The sequence below is a fragment of the Leopardus geoffroyi genome, chromosome C1 (genome assembly GCF_018350155.1).
Source record: "Leopardus geoffroyi isolate Oge1 chromosome C1, O.geoffroyi_Oge1_pat1.0, whole genome shotgun sequence".
In the NCBI taxonomy this organism is placed as follows: domain Eukaryota; kingdom Metazoa; phylum Chordata; class Mammalia; order Carnivora; family Felidae; genus Leopardus; species Leopardus geoffroyi.
This window is the reverse complement of record NC_059328.1, coordinates 195,565,839-195,585,014: the sequence shown is the minus strand read 5'-3', so window position 1 is coordinate 195,585,014 and position 19,176 is coordinate 195,565,839. Positions and strand designations below refer to the sequence as shown.

The window sequence follows — 19,176 nt, the reverse complement described above, 5'->3', positions numbered from 1 at the left end:
AACAGAGTGAGGATTTTATACTGTAAATTCCTTTTAATTTGCATATCATTAATTTATACCTATGAGTGATTCTCAGTGATTGCCCTCTTCCCCTCAGGCATTTAGAACCCCTCAGGAGGTGGGGTACACAGCAACTGGGGGTGTGTTTGGTATTTAGTGCTCTGGAGGCCAGTATGGTTAAATGTCCTCTAATTCAGAGATAGTTTCCTATAGCAACTAATTGTCTCACTCAAAATGCCAACAGTCTCCCTTTGAGAAATAGTGATATACATAACTTATTCCATTTTGTTTCACTGAGCAAATATGTATTGACTGCCTTCTAAAGGTTAGATGTTGAAATGTAATTTGATAGGTGTGATTCTGAAAATACACACTATAAGCTGCTAGCAATATGAAGTGGTATTACTCTGACTTTCGGAACTTTACCCAAAGTGCGTTATAGGCATACCTCGGAGGTATTGCAGGTTCTGTTCCAGAATATCACAATAAAGCAATTATAATGAAATTTTTGTTTTCCTAGTGCATATAAAAGTTGTGTTTACACCATACTGTAGTCTATTAAGTGTGCAATAACATTATGTCTAAATGGTGTCCATACCTTTATTAAAAAATACTTTATTGCTAAAAAGTGCTAGCCATCATCTAGCTTTCAGTGAGTGGTAATCTTTTGCTGATGGAGGGTCTTGCCTTCATGTTGATGGATGCTGACTGATCAGGGTGGTGGTTGCTGAAGGTTGGGTGGCTGTGCCTTTTTTAATAGACAACAACAAAACTTGCGACATCAACTGACTCTTCCTTCAACAAACAATTTCTCTGTAGCATGCACTGTTTGATAGCATTTTATACACAGTAGATCTTCTTTCAAAATTGAAATCAATCCTCTCAAACCTGATGCTTTATCAACTAAATTTATCAACTAAATTTATGTAATATTCTATATCTTTTGTATTCTTTTCCACAATCTTCACAGCATTTTCCCCAGGAGTAGTTCCATTTCAAGAAAACCACTTTTTTTTTATGCATCCATAAGAAGCAACTCCTCATCAATTAAAGTTTTATTTTAAGATTGCGGCAATTCAGTCGTATCTCCAGGCTCCACTTTTTTTTTTTTTTAAGCTTATTTCTTTTGAGAGAGAGAGAGAGGTGTGTGCACAAGCAGGGGAGGGGCAGAGAGAGAGAGGGAGAGAGAATCCCAAGCTGTCAACGCAGAGCCCAATGTGGGGTTCAGTGCCATGAACTGTGAGATCATGACCTGAGCCAAGATCGAGAGTTGGACACTCAACTGACTGAGCCACCCAGGCACCCGCAGGCTCCCGATTCTAATTCTCTCGCTATTCCCACAACATCCCACAGTCACTTTCTCCACTGAAGTCTTGAATCCCTCAAAGTCATCCAGGAGGGTTGGAATCAACTTCTAAAACTCCTGTTATTGTTAGTATTTCAGTCTCTTCCTATGCATCATGAATGTTTTTCATGGCATCTGGAATGGTAGATTCTTTCCAGAAGGTTTTCAATTTACTTTGCCTGGATCCACTAGAGGAATCACTATCTATGACAGCTACAGCTTTACACAATGTATTTCTTAAATAATACAACTTGAAAATCAAAATTACTCCTTAATGCATGGGCTGCAGAATGGATGTTGTCTTAGCAAGCATGAAAACAGCATTAATCTCATTGTCCATCTCAGTCAGAACTCTTGGGTGACCGGGTGCATTGTCAACGAACAGTAATATTTGAAAGGAATTTTCTTCCTGAGCAGTAGATCTCAACAGTGGGCTTAAAATATGCAATAAGGCAAACACGTTGTAAATAGACGTACTATCATCCAGACTTTATTGTTCCAGTTCTAGAGCAGAGGCAGAGTAGATTTAGCATAATTCTTAAAAGCCCTAGGATTTTCAGAATAGTAAGTGAACATTGGCTTCAACTTAAAGTCACCAGCTGCATTAGCCTCTAATAAGAAAGTCAGCCTATCCTTTGAAGCTTTGAAGCCAGCTATTGTCATCTTCCTAGCTGTGAAAGTCCTAGATGGCATCTTCTTGCAATGTAAGGCTGTTTCATCTACATTTAAAATCTGTTGTTTAGTGTGGCCACCTTTGTTAATTATCTTAGCTAGAATTTCTGGATAGCCTGCCTCAGTTTCCGCATCAGCACTTGCTGCTTCACCTTGCACATTTACGTTATGGAGACGGCTTCTTTCCTTAAGCCTCATGAACCAACCTCTGCCAACTTCAGACTTCTTCAAGCTCCTTACCTCTCTCAGCCTTCATAGAATTGAAGAGAGTTAGGGCCTTGCTCTGGATTAGGTGTTGGCTTCAGGGGATGTTGTGGATGGTTAGAGCTTCTATTTAGACCACTACAACTTTCTCCATATCAGCATAAGGGTTCTTCACTTTTTTATCATTCGTGTGTTCACTGGAGTAGCACTTTTAATTTCCTTTAAGAACTTTTCCTTTGCATTCACAGCGTGGCTAACTGGCACAAGAGCCCTGGCTTTCAGCCTATCTTGGCTTTTGACATAAGTAAGCTTAGTTGTTTCCAGCTTTTGATTTAAAGTGAGAGACGTGTGACTCTTCCTTTCACTTGGACACTTAGAAGCCATTGTAGAGTTATTAATTGGTCTCATTTCAGTATTGTTGGGTCTCAGGGAATAAGGAAGCTCAAGGAGAAGGAGAGATGGGGAACGGCTGGCCAGTGGAGCAGTCAGAACACGCACACGTATCGATCAGATTCGCCATCTTATATGGGCGTGGTTCATGGTGCCTCAAAATAAGAAGACGAGTAACATCAAAGATCACTGATCACCATAACAAATAAAATGATAGTGAAAAAGTTTGAAATACTGTGAAAATTACCAAAATATGACGCAGAGACACGTGAGCAAATGCTATTGGGAAAATGGCACCAATTGACTTGCTCCACAGATTTGCCACAGACCTTTCATTTGTAAAAAATGCAACATCTGCAAAGAGCAATAAAGCAAAGTGTGCCTGTAATAGCTTTTGCTTCTGAAAACCAACCATCACCACCTCATGCCTTTGGCCCTGTTATGGACACTATAAAAAGTAAATCAAATAGGCATATTTTCCATCCCCTTGGAAATTTACATCTCCTTTTATGGAATTCATATTAAATTACAATAAAGATGACCATGATATTACCCAGATTGTTTATAGCTCAGAACGGTAAATATAATTTGACATTTGACCATGAAGGAAATAGGAAACTGGTATAATGTTTTCCCAGAGAAGAAAAAAAGTCTGTAATATGTGTATTTGACTAATATTTACTAAATAAATACATTTTGATAGCAAAAAGAGAGAATATAGTTTTAATCTTTTTCAAAGCGAGCGCTATTTTATGAAGCACTACCTTCTTTCAAAGGGAGTTTACCAAACTGTCACTAGGTGGCAGTAGTATCACTTCCACCAGTGTACTACGCTGCCTGTAGTCTGGTTTTTCAAGTAAATTTATTATGTTCTCAGATTTCTGGGATATTTCTTCTAATCTTTCTGCTTTACTGAAATAAAGATCTTTGAATATTTTCATAGTCAATCTAGGAATGTATTCAAAGAAGATGAATGACCAATATATGCTTACACCTCCTATTCTAGAGCTTGGGACACTATTGTTCCAGTTATTAATATGAAATAGAAGACCTTTAAATGTTGTATTATACTTAGCCAAATGTCATTTTACAATCATTTAACTATTCAGTTTCCTTTATCTTTGTTATGCTTGAATTTTGATCATTTGGGGCCTTTCTCACCATTTCGGTGCATTTCACAAAAAAATCATTTTCTTTGTAGAATGGAGACCTAACCATACTTAAGTTGCAATTATTATAAGATTTTTATTCCTTTTCATCCATTCAAATATGGAGATATTTGATGTCAAATCTTATGATTTTTCCATGGAATAGATAATAAAATGGTAAAATTCAGTTATTAAATAATGATAATGACTGATTTGTTACATTGTTCCCATGTACTAGACACTGTGCTAAATGGATTATCTTGTTTTTTTTCTTCACAACTCTCTTTATAAGCATTCTTTTTACCTTCATTTTACAGATAAAGAGATTGAGGCATGGAGAGGTTAAGCAAGTTTCCCAAGATTACACAGACATTATAACTCTGAAAACTACACTCTTTTTTTAAATCTTTTCTTAAATTTTAACGTTTATTTTTTAGGGTTATTTATTTATTTTGAGAGAGACAGAGACAGCGTGAGTGGGGGAGGGGCAGAGAGAGAGGGAGACAGAATCCCAAGCAAGCTCCCTGCTGTCGGCGCAGATCCCAACGATGAGGGGCTCGAACTCACAAACCTGGAAGATCATGACCTGAGACAAAACCAAGAGTCAGATGCTTAACCGACTGAGCCACCCAGACACCTCAAATGTTTATTTTTGAGAGAGAGAGAGAGAGAGAGAGAGAGAGAGAAAGCACAAGCTGGGAAGGGGCAGAGGAGATGGAGACACAGAATCTGAAGCAGATTCCAGGCTCCGAGCTGTCAGTACAGAGCCCGACACGGGGCTGGGACCCAGGAACCCTGAGATCGTGACCTGAGCTGATGCTGGACGCTTAACTGATTGAGCCACTCAGGCGGTCCTGGAACGTACACTCTTAACTCCTATCCTAGTTTTACTACCCAGAAATTGAAAGTAGATAGACCTTTTTTCTTTCCTCACTTCCCTCACCCATGGGCGATGAAGTGAAAATGTAATGTTCTTTTCTAAGACAAACTTTAGTTATTTCCTGTGTGGGATGTGCTCTTGAGTCTAAGGGCACAGAATATTATGAAAAGGATAGGAGAGGAAAAAAAAAAATGATACTTCTTCCTTACATTCCTCCAAAATGTAATTATCCAGTTCTTAAGACCTTGAGTGTGGGGTTAATTATAAAATTAGGTAGCAAACCGAAGATGTTATATTTTATATTTGAATCATAATATATTACAGTACAATTAACAGTATTGTTTAAATGGAATATGGGCTGGATAACCTCTCCAAAGTGTATTCCAATTCTATAATTCCATGATTCTGAGAATAATGTCATTCAGAACTCTGAAAGAGACTTGATCTGATACACTTAGTAAGTTTTGAGGAATTTATTTAAATGCTAGCTGTAGTATTATCTATTAGCGATTAGTAATGAATGTTTAAAAGTAGTGTTACAAGTGTTGATCATTCACAAAAAACACCTTGCTAATAATGTGTGGTACAATTATTAGCCACCACCCATTACACAATAATTTCTGAAAGCTAGATACAATGTCTGTGGTAAAGAACCCAGACAAATTTTATATAGTAACACCCAATGTGATGCCAAGAATATGCAAATATAATCTGTTTATCCCCAGAGAGTAAATTATGTACTCTTGGAGGCATTAATTTCTTCAAACCTGTGGACCTCACTAAGCGAATTAAAGAAAGAGTTCTTTAACGCCTGGGTGGCTCAGTCAGCTAAGCGTTCAACTTTGGCTCAGGTCATGATCTTATGATTCCTGGGTTCCAGCCCTGCATTGGGATCTGTGCTGACAGCTCGAAGCCTGGAGCCTGCTTCAGATTCTGTGTCTCTCTCTCTCTCTCTCTCTGCCCCTCCCCTGCTCACTCTCTGTCTCTGTCTCTCTCAAAATAGGTAAACATTAAACAAAAAAAATTTTTTCATTTTTCTTTTAAAAGAAAGAGTTCTAAATGAGCTCATCCTGGTCTAAAATTTAACTTCAGCTTCTGGAAGCTCCCAGAATTCCCAGAAAAACAGCTCTCATGGAAGGGAATTGGGCTTAGAGATCTTGATTCCTTCATACTGTAAATAGTACATAAATTTTCAAGTGTGCCATCACAATAGGGAGAGGACAAAACTATCTGGACACTTGTCAGATTCTCCCTTATCTTCCAAATGAAGTATCATGGTTGGTGTCCTCGAACGAAGCCAGGAGTCGGCTCAGAGGGAATATATACTCATCTGTTTTCAATGTATAGAATATTTCCCCACTTTTTTTTTTCTTGTTCTATCTCTAGATTTTCTATTAGTAATCTTGGCAGAGGTGGGAAACTCTGTGCTGATTTATTGTGTAGAGATTTGGCCTAATTAAATATAAATGGATAGAAAGGGAGATAGACAATGTAAGGAAAGAGTGAGAGGGGAAGAAAGTTTTGATGTGACCCAGCATGTTCTGAATTAGAGGCCAGGATACAGAGGTGGAAAATGTGTGGCATCAGCCATCCTACTGTTAGGTTTTAGAACCATTAGGTGCCAGCTATATTGTCTGTTTCTAGAACAGGATGGAATAAAGCCAAGGGAAAGGCAGTCAATTGGGTTTTTCATTAGTATGGTAGTTATATTGATACACCTCTGAGGAATCTGTCCCTCAGAGTTCCTACTCCTCCTGACACCCTGGTTTTGCCTGGTCCACGGTCTTATTATATTCCATTCCTAGAAATGGAAAGTTCCCAAACTGTCCCCACTACAATGATGTTGAAAGGTTCAGTTTTGTGGTTTGAGAATTGCTATAACCAGTACGAATGGCAGGCAGGGCCAGCATCCTCATGAGAATCTGGTCCCTGAAGCCTTCCTATTGGGAACTCAATCTTGGGTTTGAACTTGCCAGTACATAGGTGGGGCATATTAATGTCTTGTTTGAGTTGAACGGTGCAACCTTTTTCACTAACTTCCATGCTTTTTTTTAGCCACAGTGAAGGTCTCACTTATAAATCCCATAGCAGAATGATCAAAACTCTGTTTCTGCCTGTATTTTCATAAGGAAGGGAAAGCCAGCTGACCAGTCCTGGGCCTTGAACTTGAGAGGTCAACTAGAATGGGGTGTATTTTGGGGAGTTACTCAAAGTGGAAAGCCAATATGTCAAATCCAAGTCAGTTTCCTGAAGGAGGTTCAAAAGTTGGTGCCAAAGAGACCAAATGTAAACTCGGAATTTAAGGTGTGGGAGCCAAGAATCTGGAATGTAAAAATATTTGATTGAAATGAAAGCAGTCAAGAACACTTGAGAATAGTCTAGATAGAATGATTTCCAAGGCTGCTATAGGTTGTCTGTGGCTGGCAAGAGAAAGTATAATATGTTGACGTTGTTGACCATTCCAGACCATTCAGTTCAAGTTAGAGACTAGCTATTGAGGGGGGTCAGTGGGGGAGGGTGGAGAGAGGCAGAAGAGGCTGAAGGATACAACTTTGATCTCTTGAGTGCTGATGTCGTTCTTCTACTGCATTCTATAGATCTAGATTAACTACTTCCCAATATAAAATAATGTTTAATTAATGTTTTTAATGTTGTCTTTCCAGCTTGTTACTTTGTTATTTTACTCTAGAACAAAGAATCAGAATAGAGAAATATATATACTTAATTAAAAAAATATGTATACTTAAAAAAAAAAGGATGGGGGAGGGGTGCCTGGGTGGCTCAGTCAGTTGAGCAACCTAGTCTTGATTTTGACTCAGGTCATGATCCCAGGGTCGTGGGATGGAGCCCTGAGTCAGGCTGTATGCTGAGCATGGAACTTGCTTAAGATTCTCTCTCTCTCTCCCTCCCTCTCTCTCTTTCTCTGCCCCTCTCCTCAGTTCTCTCTCACTCTCAGTCTCTAAAATAGAAGAGAGACAGAGAGAGAGAGAGAGAGAGAGAGAGAGCGAGAAATTCTTCATGGTTTTAGATTCCAGAGGAAAATAGGTGTTTTTAACAGCTGTACTTAAAGGACTATACCACAAGATGGTGCTCACCTATTAAAGTCATGCTGGTTTTCAAGCAGTTTCCCTAAATGGTCTAAACTTTTTAATCTAAAACATGAGATGTTATTTATCATTTATCTCTTTTTTTTTTTCCATCTTCTAGTACAACTTTCCTTAGTGGTGATGAGTATTGTGGGTTTTAAATTTAAGCCGTTTAGTTAATATATGCCTCTTTTGGAGAGTAAAAAAAAACAAACAGTAATTCCACTTTTGTTTTGCTCTAAAGGTCTTTTATTATATAATTTTAGATATGCTAGGTGACTAAAAATGTGCTCTTTTAGTATGCTCACTTTTTTTCCCCCTTTCATTTCTTTTAAACTCAAGACAGTGCAGCATAAGCTGGCAGAATTAAAAACACACATTTGTGTAACCAGAGCTTTTGTGGACAGCTGTCTCCAGCTGCATGAAAAGAAACGTCTGGACTCTGCCACTGCTGCCATGGCGAAATATTGGTATGCGTGCCTCAGTAATTAAAATGTGGTGTTTGCATAGACTGTTATGGAATTCTTCCAACTTTAAACTCAACCTTGAGGGTCTTAAAAGAAGAAGGCTGTGAAAATGAAAACTAACAGTAGGAACCAACTTTTTAAAAAACGCTGAAAGGTCCCATTAAGCCTATTTATAGTGTGCTAAAAATTACTCAAGTTGATTTAACTTTTAGCTTGCAATTGAGAATAAGATATTGCGGTGCCTGGGTGGCTCACTCAGTTAAGAATCTGACTTCGGCTCAGGTCATGATCTCAAGGTTTGAGAGTTCGAGCCCTGCATTGGGCTCTCTGCTGTCAGCACAGAGGTACCTTTGGATCCTCTGTTCCTTTCTCTCTCTGCCTCTCCCCAACTCCACACGTGCTTTCTGTACTTTGTCTCTGTCTCTCTCTTTCTCTCTCTCTCTCTCAGAAATAGATAAACATTTGGGGCCTCTAGGTGGCTCAGTCAGTTAATGGCTCAGGTCATGATCTCATAGTTGGTGAGTTTGAGCCCCACATCAGGCCCTGTGCTGACAGCTCGGAGCCTGGAGCCTGCTTCAGATTCTGTGTCTCCCTCTGTCTCTGCCCCTCCCCCACTAATGCGTGCATGCTCTCTCTCTCTCTCTCTCTCTCTCTCTCTCTCAAATATAAATAAACATTAAAATAAATAAACATTTAAAAAAGAGAGTAAGATATTAAGGTATTGAAGTAGGATGACTGATTAACTCATTCAAGTAGTAGTTTAATTTCAAATTATCTGATGAGTGGCAGTATAGTGAGACCACAAAAGAACAGTACCACTTAGAGTCCTGAGATTGAATCCCAATCCTTTCATTAAATAACTATAATTAAATTTAATTCTCTCTGGGTTGGGGCACCTGGGTGACCATTTGGTTAAGTGTGCAACTTTTAATTCTGGCTCAGGTCCTGATCTTACGATTCATGAGTTTGAGCCCCGAGTTGGGCTCTGTGCTGACAGTTTGGAGCCTGCTTGGAATCCTCACTCTCCCTCTCTCTCTGCCCCTCCTCTTCTTGTGCTCTGTTTCTCTCTCTCAAAATAAATAAATACACTTAAAAATATTAATAATTCTCTCTGGGCCAACATTTTGATATCTCTGAAATGAGTAGATTAGACTCCATTTTTTATTTTAAAATGTGTCCAGATCTAAGAAAAATTTCTGAAAAATTGATTATCCAATCAGAAGTTGCACATGCTCTATTAAGTGAAAGGGAAAGTGTCCTATTAAATTTGCAAAGAACTTTCATTTGTATTAAAGATGACTAGCAATTGTATTAAAGATGAGTTAATTGAAAAGAGACTCCTATAAGGCCTTTGTGTATTTTAAGATGCAAGAACATGGTTTAAATCAGATACTGAAAATGGGTTTGGTTTCCTCTGTTTTAAAAACAAACATTCTCATATCTCATTAGCCCAAAAATAACTTAGAAGAAAATTCCTGTCATTATTCATTAACCTGTGTTCAGTTCAGTCAGAACTAGAGTGGAGAAGTATGCAGAATAGTTCTTTATGAAATGATTCCAAAATAATAAAACTGCCAGGTTGGAACTGATGTGGAATTACTGGGAACTTCTTTTAGGGGGAGACATTTTACAGTTACATTTATAGCAAATCCTGTGACTAGTTGGAAAAGTGTAAAAATTTTTTAGGCAAGGTATTTTTAGAAAAAGAAATATTCAGACAGCTATTAACCTCATTGTTCTTAAAAACACCAAGTTTATAGACATACTGTTACTTCACATTGAAGGAGAGGAAGCAGCTAGTTATACCCAGTGAATACTTCACTAAAATACTTGCCAAATGCAAAAATTTATAGAATTCCAAATATTGTTGCCTCCTGAGTCTTACCGGTTAATCATTATATTGTTGCTGTACTTTTTAGAAACATCCTCACCTGTCTTATGGCTTGAGTTAAAAGTTATTTTATTTTTTTCCCAAATTTTTATTTAAATTCTAATTAGTTAACATATAGTGTAATGTTGATTGCAGGAGTATAATTTAGTGATTTATCACTTACATGTAACACCCAGTGTTCATGATAACAAATGCCCTCCTTAATACCTATCAGCCATTTAACCCATCCCCTACCCACCACCCTCCATCGATTCCTGAGTTTGTTCTCTATCATGAAGAGTCTCTTATGGTTCGCTTCCCTCTCTCTCTCTCTTTTTTCCCCCCCTTCCCATATGTATATCTGTTTCCCATATGTATCTAAATTCCACATAAGAGTGAAATCATATGGTGTTTGTCTTTCTCTGACTGACTTATTTCGCTTAGCTCCATCCACATTGTTGCAAATGGCAAGATTTCATTATTTTTAATGGCTGAGTAATAGTCCATTATATAAATATACTACATCTTTATCATTCATCAGTCAGTGGACACTTGGGCTCTTTCCATAGTTTGGCTATTGCTGAGAGTTAAAAATTATTTAAAATAGGCAAATGTGTCTATGCTTACTTTTGCTTTAGGTTTCCCATTATTGAAAAATACTTTTAGGGGAGCCTGGCTGGCTCAGTCAGTAGAGCATACAACTCCTGATCTTAGGGTCAGGAGCTCAAGTCCCATGTTGTGGGCAGAGGTTAAAAAAAAAAAAGAAAAAGGAGGGGCACCTGGGTGGCTCAGTCGGTTAAGTGCCAGACTTCAGCTCAGGTCATGATCTCACGATTTGTGGGCTCAAGCCCCACATCTGGCTCTGTGCTGACAGCTCAGAGCCTGGAGCCTGCTTTGGATTCTGTGTCTCCCTCTCTCTCTACCCCTCCCCAACTCACACTATGTCTGTCTCTCAAAAATAAACAAATAAACATTAAAAAAAATTTTTTTTAAGGGAAAAATGAGATGCCTGGGTGGCTCATTTGGTTGAGTGTCCGATTTTGGCCCAGGGCATGATCTCACAGTTCGTGGGTTTGAGCCCCATGTCAGGCTTTGTGCTGACAGCGTAGAGCCTACTTCAGATTCTGTGTCTCCCTCTCTCTCTGCCCCTTTTCTGCTTGCTCTGTCTCTCTCCCTCAAAACTAAATAAACATGAAAAGGAATCTCTAATTAAAAAAGAAAAAAAATAAAAATGGGGTGAAAAGAATTTTGAACTTATATTTTTAGGTTGAGATGAATAAAATCCCTACCAGTTATCTTATGAATTTTAATGGTAGTTAAAATTACTGTGATGAGACCAAACAAGAATATTTCTCAAGTATTTCATATTAATATACATATACTTTGGGAATAATAATACCCAAGTAATCTTTTAAAAGTTTCCTATATGATGGTATGTACTTTAATAGTACTTTTTAGGTTTTTACTTTTACTTTCAGTTTATTTCTGAAAAACTAAAAAATTTTTTTTCACAGTTACTGAAATTCAGAATTGCAACTTTCGGGTAGAAGTGGCATCTTTGGAGAAAAAGACATATCACAAGGCAAAAGAAAATAGATGGCTGTATAACTATACATTTAACTGAGATTATATGGAGAATTTAAATAAATTAGACAAAATTCAAGTTTTTATTATGTCCTTCTCAAGCCTAAAGTAGCCCAAAACCTAATAGACTATGCTTTCCATTTTTTATTTCTAGCTTTAACAAAAACCCAGCCAGAACCAACTGATGCAGAAAGTATTCATTACATGAGAATTTTCCAGAAGTTGATTGCATATGTAATTTATATCAGTCTTCTCTTGTTGGCTAATATATCTAATTGTAATTGTTTGATAAATGTATGTATTTAAACAGTCATAAATTATTTGTTTCCTGATTGTGAAGCACCTCGCGAAAACCCATTTCAAATGTTCCTTTTTTGCTTTTTATTTTGGTCATCCAGGGCAAGTGACTTACAAAACACTGTAGCTTATGACTGTGTCCAGCTCCATGGAGCCTGGGGATACATGTGGGAGTACCCGATTGCAAAGTGAGTATGCTTGTTATGGTACACACTTCTGGATGATGTGAAGAAAAAGGAAAATTTCTTTACTGTACTTTGTGCATTGAGTGTAGAGGGAAAAGAGATGCAAAATCTTTGCATTTGTCAGCTGACTACAGGGTGTGTTCAACCAGATGAAACAGCTTCAGGTTATCAGCCCACCTGATAACTTTTAAAGAAAGGATTTTATCGCTTTTAAAGAAAGGGAAGAGATCAGTATGTAATAAAACTTGGCTTTATTTGAATCGTTTTACAGAAGGACTAATATCACTTTTGTTATAGTTGAATATTGTATTTTATTGGTTAACCATAATCTGGTTATTTCTACTTTTTTGCTATGACAAGCAATGAATGCTGCGACAGAACACCTTTATGTGTTTGTCTTAGATACATGTGTTTTCGATTACAATGGGACAGAGTTCCAAAAGTAGTATTGCTATTTCAAAAATATGCACATTTTAAATTTTAATACATTGCCCAATCATTTTCTCCAGTTAGTAGCAACTCTTACTCAAATGAAAAAAGTCTGAGGATAACTTATCCTCCTAAACTATGAATGTTCTTGCTTTTTAAACTTTGTGCTAACATAATGCATAGAAAATAGGTTATTATTCTTCCTTTAATTTGCATTGGCTATTAGTTATTTTATCTTATTTTATTTTATTTTATTTTACTCTGGCAAGAACATTTAACATGAGATCTACCCTCTTCATAAATTTTTATGTGTCGCATACTGTATTTTTTTAAATGTTTATTTATTTTGAAAGAGAGAGAGAGAAAGTACATGTGCATGTCAGCAGGGGAGGGTCAGAGAGAGAGGAGGGAGAGAATCCCAAGCTGGCTCTGCACTATCAGCACAGAGCCTGATGCAGGGCTTGAACTCAAGAACTGTGAGATCATGACCTGAGCCGAAATCAAGAGTCAGATGCTTAACCAACTGAGCCACCCAGGCACCCTGCCATGCTATACTGTTAAGTGTAGGTACAACGTTGTGCTGCAGATCTCTAAGGCCTATTCATCTTGCTTAACTGAAACCCTATGCCCATTGATTAATAATTCCCCATTATCCCCTTCCTTTGTTCCTGACAACCATCATACCTCTTAGATTCTGTGAATTCGGCTATTTTAGATACTTCATTATAGGTAGGAATCATGTAGTATTTGTCTTTCAGTGACTGGCTTATTTCACGTAGCAGAATGTTCAAGTCCATCCAAGTTGTCACACATTGCAGAATTTCCTTCTGTTTGAAGGTTGACTAGTATTCCATTCCATTTTCCGTATACATTCGTCTGTCCGTGGACACTTAGGTTGTTTCCACATCTTGGCTATTGTGAATAATACTGCAATGAACATGTGAGTGCTAATATTGCTTGCAGGTCCTGATTTCAATTCTTTGCAATAAATACCCAGAAGTGGAATTTTAGGATATGTGGTCGTTCTGTTTAATTTTTTGAGGAACCTCCATACTATTTTCCATCACAGCTGCCCTGTTTTGTATTCCCTCCAACAGTGTGCAGGGGTTCCAATTTCTCCACATTCTCACCAACACGTGTTGGCCTTTGTCTTTTGTTAATAGCCATCATCACAGGTGTGAAGTGATGTCTCCTTGTGGTTTTGATTTCTATTTACCTGATGATCGGTGACAGTGAGCACTTATTCATATACCGTTGGTCATTTATATGTCTTCTTTTAAAAATATCACTTTTTAGGGGCGCCTGGGTGGCGCAGTCGGTTAAGCGTCCGACTTCAGCCAGGTCACGATCTCGCGGTCCGTGAGTTCGAGCCCCGCGTCGGGCTCTGGGCTGATGGCTCAGAGCCTGGATCCTGTTTCCCATTCTGTGTCTCCCTCTCTCTCTGCCCCTCCCCCGTTCATGCTCTGTCTCTCTCTGTCCCAAAAATAAATAAACGTTGAAAAAAAAAAATAATAAATAAATAAATAAAAATATCACTTTTTAAAAGTAAAAAAAAAGGCACTTTAGGAAAAAACTTGCACATGAAAAAGATCTAAGTTGTCATATCTTAAGCATTTGATTATAAAACTTACTTAAAGAAGTTTTACTATATGGAGACAGGTCTGGTTTAGTTCTGAATCTGAGAATATGGATGCTATGGGCTTCTAAAAACTTTTTCTAGTTTTTAGATTTTTTTGTTTTTGTTTTTAGTTTTTTTTTAGTTTTTTCTAGGTTTTTTTGTTTTTTGTTTTGTTTTGGTTTGGTTTGTTTTTTTTTTTTTCCTAGTGGCTCTGTTGGTTAAGTGTCTAACTTTGACTCAGGTCATGATCTCATGGTTGGTGAGTTAAAGCCCCACATCAATCCCCACATCAAGCTCTGCATTGGGGTCTGTGCTGATGGTGCAGAGCCTGCTTGGGATTCTCTCTCTCTCTCTCTCTCTCTGTCTCTCTCTCCCTCTCTCTCTGCTGCTTCCCTGTGCACACACACTCTCTCTTCCTTGCAAAAATAAATAAACTTAAAAAAAAACTTTTTCTATTCTAATTTTAATGTAAATACATACTATCTAAAGGGAAAATTACCAAATTAGTATTCAAACTGACTTTGACATTTATCATTTTGGCAAACATAATTGGAAACATTTGATACATTTATGGTCTTTAATGAGGAAAATAAACATTTTAGTTAAGTTAAATTAAGAACAGAAGCTGCAGCATAGATATAATCTGCTAATTTTCTGTAAAATTAGTTCAGAAAGCTTTAATCACAGGGTGTGTATAATTTATAACCTTTATAAAAACTCAGCAACAACTAGGGCTTTTCCTTTCTTTGGGAATGTAGACGTGAAGTAACTAAATGATTTTATTTATATATTTATTTTTTTGGCAATCCTTGGACTTGGATTTTGGTATATCCTTTCAGAACTACTTCAAACGAGCCTTAATCAAAAGCAGATTTTTTTTTTATCTTTGTGTAGTCATGAAATCAGAAGTAAACACTGAATTATGCTAGCACAAATTAAATCATCACTGGAATTTTTTTCTGTGCATTTTCATGTTTTATTCATAATATTAATCCATCTTATTCACGATATTCACAATGCTAAGAAAGTCAAATCATAATGAATGTCTCTATTTTTATACTTAAGTGTGTTGTTCCAACCACTGCTGGAAATGTAAACATGTAGTGGATTAGTTTGTCTAGTCTAGTTCGGGTTCTAAGGAAGATACATGAGGTGAGGGGTCACCCATCCACATGACTTAAGATTAGAGCGCAGAGTAAGTCTTGCTCTGTGTTTTCTTAGAGGCGATTCCTTCAGGTCAGTAGCAAGCAAAAATTGTAGCTTGATGGCTTATTTGAAATCCCTGGTTTCAATTTGAGAGACTTATATTTCCTTTCAAGAATAATAATCCCCTTCTTGGCCGGTTTGTTAGTTCAAAGATTGTATGAACTTTTAAACTAGACTGCTATTTCTCACCCCAGAGATACAAGGAAAGAACTTTTCATAAGTTAACAAGAGATAGAGTAGTAGATAATATCAAAGGCTGATTAGACACATTAGGGGTTATGTGGTTGCAGTGCACAGATTTTGATTTGATAGGAAAAAAAATCACTCTAATGGTGTTTCTTATATCCTTGGATTAAGCTATTTTATTTGTGTATTTATGTGTGTGTATTGCTGAGTCTTGATTTTGCAGATAAAACAGGTGCTTCTTTTTTTTTTCTTTTTTTTTCTTTTTTGCTTTGTTTCATTTTGTTGTTGTTGTTGTTGTTTAAATAACTGGTCTCAAGCTAGTGAACTTATTTCACTCTTACTCATTAGGCTTGGGGCCTGTAAGAGGTGAGGCTTAAGCATTGCCGTTTCAAGACCTCTCTGCCATGCTAGGAAGAATAGCCTGAGATACAGAGCTCCATCATTGTGTGGTTAACATTCCTTCTGCTGCCTTTCTCTGTTAATTTTAGTTGATGACTGAATTTAATTAGTAACCTATAAAAGGTCTACTGATCTCTTTCATTACCTACTCCATTGGAATTTCTTTAATGTGAAAAAAAGAAAAAAAAAAGCCCAATCTAATCCAAAATGTCTGGAAGCGTTGAGATTGCTGAAGTAGGCCAAAGTGCCACGTAGATTCTCCATATGCAAGTGCTGGATTTCGTGAGCAACAATGGAATCTGTTCAAAAGAAAAAATATATATACTTGAAAATACAAATGTCTTTAGATTCCAAGTTTCAACAAAAAGTAGGTATTGAGACTCTAAAATTCCTTGGTAATACACTAAGTCAGTAAATATTTACTGAATGCTTACTTTTTATAAGGTACCATGAAGAATATGAAGAGTCCAGAATTGGTCATGTTCCTAGAGAGCCAGCATATTTAATTTGTCTCAAATGTTAAATTAAAAAAACATTAAAAAATAAAAAGCAAAAACCAAAAATAGATTCTATGCTTGAGAAAAAAATGCCTTTGAATTTGAGTCCAAAGCTCAATAACTAATCCTACATGCTTGGGCCAATGAAAATACTATGATATAATAAAAAAGATACTTGCCAAAGTGGCAGAATACCTACCTTCTCAATCCAGCCTGCCAATTATCTGTTATGTGATCACTAAATAACAACCATTAATTAATATGTGTATTAACTAAGCTGCATCTCAGTTCCCTTACCTACAAAACAATAATAATATTTATCCTTCCTGATGCTGGAGTTGAGAGGATAAAATGAAATGAGAAAAGGTAAAAACAACTATACAGTATCACGGTTGCTATCTTTGCTACCGAAAGTGAATTCCTGGTAGTGTGTGTGTGTGTGTGTGTGTGTGTGTGTGTGTGTGTGTGTAAACTCAGCTACTCAGTATTTTAATGTCATACATTACTGGAATGACTATTAACCATTTCTAAAAAATAAGTTACTTGTTAACTTTGTGGGAAGTAATATTTTCTAAAGCATCGATTTGTACTCCTGATGGCAGCAGTGGTGGTGAAATCTAAGGGATGTTAGAAAATAGATACTTTCTTTTCTCTTTTGTTTCCTATAAAACCAGTGGATTTCAACATTTTTAAGGAAACATTAAAGATAATAAGAAATTGAGACATTCTATCCACTCTAAATCTGAAACAGCCTTTTTTAGAATGCTAGTATATGTGCTAAAGTTTACAACATTAAATCAAATGAAACATACTAATAAATGTTATTATTGGGGTTCCTGGGTGGCTCAGTCAGTTAAGCGACCAACTCTTGGTTTCTTCTCAGGTCATGATCTCAAGGTTCGTGAATTCAAGCCCTGCATCGGGCTCTGTGCTGATGGTTCAGAGCCTGCTTGGGATTCTCTCTCCCTCTCTCCCTGTCCCTTCCCTGCTCATGCTCCCTCTCTCTCAAAAATAAATAAACATTTTTTTAATGTTATTTTGAAATTGTAATCTAAATTGTAATCTAAACATCAAGCAAACTAAAAGCTGTACAAATGATCAGTACCTTAATAGAATTTGATAATTATACAAATCTAGGATGAATGCCATACTGAAAAAAAAAGTAATTTATAGAGAACTCTTATTTTTTGGATTTCATTAAATGAATACTTTAAAGGAATCAATAGTTTCCTGCTGAGACAAAACTTATAACTTCCAGTATCTTTTATTTATTCATTCAATCATCTTCTGATTTACTTAGAGCTTATGTGGATGCCCGCGCTCAGCCAATCTATGGTGGTACCAATGAAATAATGAAGGAGCTGATTGCAAGAGAGATCATCCGTGACAAGTAGACATCTGCCCACATCCTGGAATCCTATTACAACTAATCTGCTTTTAAATCTACTCAAGATAAAATGCAACCTGGAAAGGGAGGAAATGCTAAACATGTTTTTATATGTTCTCTCTGTTGAAAGAGAAATCAAATATGAGATTAGTACAATGATAGGAGAAATCTTTGAATTCAAAGATTCTAAAATTGTCCAGTATAGGCTTAACTTTTAATTTTTATATAGCTAAAAGGCAAATATTTTCTGATTCTAGAAACCTTGGTGTTTGGTTTTTCCCTAAAATTCTAAAATAAATAAATAAATAAAAAATAATTGCTTTCAAATTGAGACAGCAATAGTTTTGTTATTATACTAGAAAAACATTAATAGCAGTTAGAGATCATTGACTTTGAAAGGGAAAAATAAATATAATATACAATGCAAATGTTTTCTACCACCCTCCCCTAAACCTATTTCTAAGCAGTGGAATCATTTCTTCAAACAAAAGCTTATGAAGAGTCTCTATGAAACTGTGATGAGTGCTTTTAGTGGAAGCAGGAAGCCCTCTTGCCTTATTGCCTTGGATCCACTATGACTCAAACTGAGCATTCACTTGCCCAACTCCAGCTAGAGAATGTGGTGGCTTATCAGGTGCCTGGGTGCCTTCGTTGGTTAAGCATCTGACTCTTGGTTTCTGGGGCTCAGGTCTTGAGTTCGAGTCCCACTTCAGACTATGCTGACAACACAGAGCCTGCTTGGGATTTCTCTTTCCCTCTCTCTCTGCCCCTCCCCAGCTTGCTCTCTCTTGTGCTCTTTCTCTCAAAAAAATAAATAAATAAACATTAAAAAAAAAAGAATGTGGTTGTTTCTCTTATCTACTGGCACTTGGGCTTTTCAACAGATACCATCCCAGTTTAATTTATAGTAGAACACAGAAGCATTTATCATCCTTTAGTTTCAATATATTGGTATATTTATAGATATCAAAACAGTGACTTTTATTTTGGAACAGTGTACTTTTAAAAATTAATTTAACAAGTACATTGTGTCTTCTATAAGCTAAACTGTTAAAAATATGATGGCAAATGAAACTGGCAAGATCCCTGCTAATAAGTGAATAAACAAGTAAGTTACAATAAATAAAGTAAGAACTAAATAAAAACAACAAGATGCTTTCAAATCATGATAACTGCAATAACAAAGTAAGCATTTAAAATAGGAAGGCAAGGGGGTGTCTGGCTGGCTTGCAGAGTTGATAGAGCATGAGACTCTTGATCTCAGGGATATTAGTTCAAGCCCCATATTGTGTGTGGAGATTACTTAAAAATAAAATCTTTTAAAAA

At 36.8% G+C, this 19,176-nt stretch overlaps 1 protein-coding gene across 3 annotated transcripts in view; it reads left to right on the top strand.

Moving 5' to 3' along the window:
• Positions 1-18,181, top strand: part of ACADL (acyl-CoA dehydrogenase long chain) — a 45,338-nt gene extending 27,157 nt beyond the window's left edge. For all 3 annotated transcript variants that reach the window (XM_045481094.1, XM_045481096.1, XM_045481093.1), the window contains 3 exons: positions 8,068-8,195; positions 12,045-12,131; positions 17,764-18,181. In XM_045481094.1, coding sequence (XP_045337050.1) covers positions 8,068-8,195; positions 12,045-12,131; positions 17,764-17,857 — 309 coding nt within the window. In that variant the 3' untranslated portion in view covers positions 17,858-18,181. The remainder of the gene's footprint in view (positions 1-8,067; positions 8,196-12,044; positions 12,132-17,763) is intronic.
• The last annotated feature ends 995 nt before the right edge of the window (positions 18,182-19,176 follow it).